Genomic DNA, 6,000 nt, shown 5'->3' with positions numbered 1-6,000 from the left:
TTTTAAACCTTCTTTCTAGAAAGTTCTTCTGCAGTATTTGGACCTGGATCACAACCGACAATCAATTTCTAGCCAAACCGATCAGTCAAAGCAGAGCAATCTCGAAAAAACAGGAGAGATCTAAATTGCCATTAACTTGATGGTGAATGAAGTGCATTTAAGTATTGGGCAGAAAACATCACAGGGTAAATGAAGGTGAGGAACTGTTTACAAGATGCTCCCTTGACTCTCTCAATCAGGAACGGAGCTGGGGGTGCTGTGCTAAGTACTTGGATTTGCAAGGAGTAAAAGAATGCAGCTGCTCATTATGACCTTACAGAGTACCCGTTAGTTAACAACAACAACAACAACAACAAAAGACTCTTGATTAATTTAAAATATATTCTCCATACATATAAGAGCAAGAAGTTATGAAAGATGGAAAAGCCTTCTCATCAGGTCTCCCCACATTCTATGGTGAGCCGAGTTCCCATCCCCTGGGTCTGGCATGAGTCAATGCCGTGTCCTTCTCAAGGCTAGTCACTGCCTTACCTGAAGGGACGTCTGTGTGGTCAGGCTGACGATGTTGCCACTCTCCTGACGCAGCTGGCTTCTGGTCGTCAGCATATCCTGAGTCAGCACTGGCTCTGTCAGCGAGTGGTTACATCTAGAGGGATCAGTAGTTTCTGTAAAGTTCTCAGAATGAATCGGAACAGCTCCACCAACCAAATCCTGACTACTGTTTGAATCCAAGGAGGACGAGCTTTCGTTTTCTGGGTTGAGAGAATGCGTATCTCCTCCAGAGAGTTCGGGATAAGAGTCACAAAGAGAGATGTCGTCACCACACATGGGATTTTGCATCAGAGGCCAGGCGTCTGAAAACTCACCACAGATGGACCTCGGAAGGGACCCGAAGAACGTGGGCACCATCTCCCCCACTGGACCTGTGTGTCTGAACACACATTCAAAAGCTGTTCAAGTCATCTACGGGGAGGAAAAACACCACTACAAAGCAACACCCAGCTCTGCTTTTAAGTTTTCTAGATGAAAGAGCAAATTGATTATATTAGAATTCTAGTGCTTCCTTTGTTAGAAACTTGCTTCCATACAGTAAGTTTAATTATTCCACTTACTTTCAAACTGAATTTGTGTACATACTTCTAACCAGTATAGTTATACTTAACCCAATGTCTAAAACAGGCAGTTTCCTGGGTCTTAACTGAGTTTCTTGATGGCTATTGTAAAATTCTAGAAGTAAATGACATGTTACAAATTACCGACGCATGACAGAAGTGTCACAAATCATGAATATGAGACAAAAACAAAATTAATAGAGTGTAAAGTATAAAGAATGTCACACTGGATATCAATAACCCCGAGAGACTCATGTACCTCTTGCCAAGGATTTGTCCCCCTCCGATGTCCGGAATGTCATCAGTAATATTTTTTAAATGATGTCTCATAGTTTGACATGAAAATTGGTAAACCAGTAGAATGCATATTTGCACAAGGGAATATGACATTTTATGGATTAAAAATCCCACGTTACCTCTCCTGAAGTGTCGCCTTGGAATGCACCCTACAGCCAAGAGTCGCCCGGTCCACACTGCAGGCCTCGTCACAGCACAGAGATGGAATCAAGTGAACAGGCCCTAGGGAAGCCAGCAGAGGTGTGAAGCACAAGGCTGTCTCCTGGGAACTTTCTCTTCAATACTGTCTCAACAGTGCTGGAGAAAATTCAGCTATTCCCCTTTGGGTGACTTTTGGGGGAAAGGAAACATGAGGTTTAATTCTCTCTCTTTTTTGTTAACTTACAATGATGATGCACTGCCTATCTGAAGTACTTAGAGTAGTCAAACCCATAGAGACTGAAAGCAGAATGGTGGGTGCCAGGGGCTAACGTGGGTTGTGGGGGGGTGGCGGCGCTCTTTACTGGGGACGGAGTCTCCGTTTAGGAAGATGAAGTGTTCTGCAGATGGGGGGCGGGTGACGGCGGCACACCGGTATGAACGGGCTCAGTGCCACTGAACTGCACACCGAAGCAGTGTTAAAATGACAAATTTTATGTTGTGTATATTTTACCACAATAGAAATCATAATGAAAGGTAACAGCACAGCCTGAGAGTGTGTGAGAGTGTGTGTGTTTGAGAGTGTGTGTGAGTGACAGTGTGTGAGAGTGAGTGTGAGAGAGTGTGTGTGAGAGTGTGTGTTTGAGAGTGTGTGAGTGTGAGAGACTGTGTGAGTGTGAGAGTGTGTGACAGTGTGAGAGTGTGTGAGTGTGTGTTTGAGTACTGTGTGTGTGAGTGAGTGTGTGAAAGCGAGTGTGAGAGTGTGAGACTGTGTGAGTGTGACAGTGTGTGAGTGTGTGAGAGAGTGAGAGTGTGTAAGAGTGTGAGAGACTGTGTGACAGTGTAAGAGTGTGTGAGAGTGAGTGTGAGACTGTGTGTGAGTGTGAGAGTGTGTGACAGTGTGAGAGTGTGTGTGAGTGTGTTTGAGTATTTTGTGTGTGTGTGAGAGACTGAGTGTGTGAGTGTGTGAGCGACAGTATGAGATTGTGTATGAGAGTGTTTGAGTATTGAGTGTGTGAGAGTGTGAGAGAGTGTGTGAGAGGGTGTGAGACTGTGTGAGTGTGTGTTTGAGAGTGAGTGTGAGAGAGTGAGTGTGTAAGAGAGTGTGTTTGAGTATTGTGTGAGTGTGTGAGAGTGAGTGAGTGTGAGAGTGTGTGAGTGTGTGAGTGTGTGAGAGTGAGAGAGTGAGTGTGAGAGACTGTGTGAGTGTGAGAGTGTGTGTGACTGTGTGAGTATTGTGTGTGTGAGAGAGTGAGTGTGAGTGTGAGGGTGTGAGTGTGAGACTGTGAGTGTGTTTGTGTGTAAGTGTGAGAGTGAGTGTGAGAGTATGTGTTTGAGTATTGTGTGTGTGAGTGTGAGAGTGTGAGACAGTGTGTGAGAGAGTGTGAGAGAGTGTGAAATCAGACTCCCCTGTCCCGTGAGGGGATGGTAGAAATAGGAGCGCCATCCAGCCGCATGGGCTATTGGTACAGAACAGGAACAGACACACGTTCGACCCTTTAACTCCACACACACACACACACCACACACACACCCACACACACTTCACACCCCCCCCACACACCTTACACACCCCCACACACCACACACATACCTCACACCCCCCACACACCACACACCTCACGTACACACACCACACACACACTCCCACACCCCACACACACCTCACACACACACACACACACCACACACCTCACGTACACACACCACACACACACCTCACACACACCTCACACACACACCACACACCTCATGTACACACACCACACACACACACCACACCACACAGACACCTCACACACACCACACACACACACCCCACATACCCCACACACCTCACGTACACACACCCCCACACACACCACACACCCCACACACACACCACACACCTCACGTACACACACCACACACACCACACATACACACACCACACATACACACACCCCCACACCCCCCACACACACATCCCACACACCCCCCCACACCTCACACACATCCCACCCCCACACACACATGTACACACACCACACACACACCACACACACCACACACACACCACACATACCATACACACACAGAGTTACTACTGTTTTCCTGCCAGGAATGGAACATAAGGAATAACTAGAGGTGTGCACACATATTTACAATCCATTGTGTTCATTGAGGCAGTATCAATTTTTGGTTACAAAAATAACACAAGGGTACTGAAGAAAAAAAATTTTAAAAGAGAGGGATTAAGATAAGAAATTTAAAAATAAATATTACCCAACCGTATAAACTGGAAATGAACGCTGTCAACATTTGGTGAACTCTCTACATACATACATATATAATTCTGATTCTACACATACACACACTAAAGCATACAAAGATAAAGACACACATCTAGAGAGAGAAAAAGATGTGAAAAAATTGTATATTTACATATACATGTATGTTTGTGTATCCAAAGTTTGCACGAGAAATGATCTCCTCACTCTTATAAAAGGAAAAAATATGGTGAAATTTTCCTTTTTAAAAATGAGTGTTAAACATTGACATGCAATTGCCAACCAGGACAGATACCCGCACACCTTCGCCCAGATCTCTCTCAGCACAGGGCCCACGTGGTGCTCGCTGTGTGAATATACGCTGCCGTGAGCTCGGGGAACTCACCCGGATCCACGGCCATTCAACTCGGCAAGCCCATGTCATGCTCACCGCAAGATGTTTCAAAATTATTTCAAAGCAAAAGACACTGCCCTTCCTTTTAGAAATGGCTGGTTCTAGGGCTCAAGCAGCCAAAGTGCAAGATGAGCCTGGAACTTTTTTTGTGTGCCAGAGATGAAGAAAGTGCTAAGGAATAATCAGGACATTTCAAAATGACACATGAGCCAACGTGAAGGGACCTGAACTGGCCCAACCTAGAAAAACATGAGCACCAAGATAAATGATGATGGCAAAGGAGTAGAGGCTGTGGAAAAGGGTCCATGAGTCTGCACTAATTCAAGTAAATAAATAAATGGGGAAGAAGTTCTTTCTTACTGCAGGAAGCCAACTAATAAATGTGGAGAAAATGATGGAATTACAAAACAAGCATTTGTAACCATCGTAGTAATGACTAATTCAGAGGATACGAAACTCTTGGGTGAAAGTCTGGAGAGTAACAGGATATTTACACAGTCTCAAAGAGTCTCCTGAAAAATATTTATTAATTACAAAGAGAACAACAATCATGTTACAGCAGAGAAACCTGGCAGGTGCCACCTTAACGAAAGGACCCAAATTGACCTGACCAGGAAAGGGACAGCTGTACACGCTGTGCCTCCTCATGTGGGACACTGGGAAGGACACAGCATCACCCCTGCAGGATTTCTGTTTCTAGTCATACAGAAACATCAGACAAACCCAAACTGAGGGTCACTCTACAAAATTACCGGCCTGTGCCTGTCAACAATAATAATGTCACGAAACACAAAGAAAGATTAAGGACCTGTGCCAGATAAAAATAAGGTAGAGATTTGACAACTAAATGCAACAGTGTTATCCGGGATTTTCTTTCACTATAAATTTTGGGACAATTCAGAAAACCTGAATGTGCTCTGTAGATTACACAATAAGCTTTGATTTAATGCTGATTTTCTGATTTTAATAACTGTGCTGTTCTGTAAGAGGATGTTCTTGTTCTTAGGAAACAAACACCGTAGTATTAAGGGGTAAAGAGATATCATCTCTGCAACTGATTTTTAAGTGGACATGAAAAAACGTGTATGAATACACATATCTCTACCGTACTTAGAAAAATGATAAAGCAGATGTGGAAATGAGATAAAATGTTAATTGGGGGGGATCTGGGTGAAGAGGGTGTGAGAATTCTTTGTGCTATTCTGTCAACATTTTTGTAAGTCTTAAATGATGTCAAAGTAAAAAGTTCGAAGAACAAAGGCACTGCCATGAAGTAGGAAACCACATAAGTGGTAAGCTATACGGAACCTGGGCAGTAGCAGGCGAATTCTTTCCAGGCTCAGCGTGCTGTTCTGTTAAGGGGACATGCACCAAGGCCATCTGCCCATTTAAGCCTTCTTTTCAGACAGAAGTTAAGAAGAGGCAGATTTTGCCCAATGCTGCATTTTACCACATCCGAGTTCATGTCTCAGGAAATGATTCCTGCTCCCTCTGAGCCTAGTGTACCAGTTCAGGGTCTGGGAACCCCAGTGCTGGGGGTGTTTTGAGGATCACTCAGTTATTGTCCATACTGTCTAGAAGTCTATTCCCTACGTAGGCAAAGGCAAAAATAGATCCGCACACACCACAGAAGGTCTTATATTTTGTTCCCGACCCATTCCTAAAACAGAAGACAGTAACGAGCAGTAGCAAAATCAGTCTGCTGAAAACTTCTTACTCCACATATGGAACGTCAGATCAGAAAACGAAATCCTGTAATTTCTTAGTAGGAAAGACTGCACCGTTCCAG

At 44.2% G+C, this 6,000-nt stretch overlaps 1 protein-coding gene across 1 annotated transcript in view; it reads right to left on the bottom strand.

The window, feature by feature from the left end:
* Window positions 1–519: 519 nt before the first annotated feature.
* TNFRSF19 (TNF receptor superfamily member 19) overlaps window positions 520–6,000 on the bottom strand; it is a 64,199-nt gene continuing 58,718 nt past the window's right edge. Inside the window, exons 7-8 of the mRNA XM_028107576.1 lie at window positions 1,529–1,631; window positions 520–931 (exon numbers count right to left, since the gene is read on the bottom strand). Of these exons, the coding sequence (XP_027963377.1) occupies window positions 520–931; window positions 1,529–1,631 (515 nt within the window). The remainder of the gene's footprint in view (window positions 932–1,528; window positions 1,632–6,000) is intronic.

The sequence above is a fragment of the Eumetopias jubatus genome, unplaced genomic scaffold, assembly GCF_037043125.1.
Source record: "Eumetopias jubatus isolate StellerSeaLion01/CBP00866 unplaced genomic scaffold, mEumJub1_p1.0 scaffold_3, whole genome shotgun sequence".
In the NCBI taxonomy this organism is placed as follows: Eukaryota; Metazoa; Chordata; class Mammalia; order Carnivora; family Otariidae; genus Eumetopias; species Eumetopias jubatus.
The sequence above is the reverse complement of the archived record's forward strand: the minus strand, read 5'-3'. Positions and strand labels throughout refer to the sequence as shown.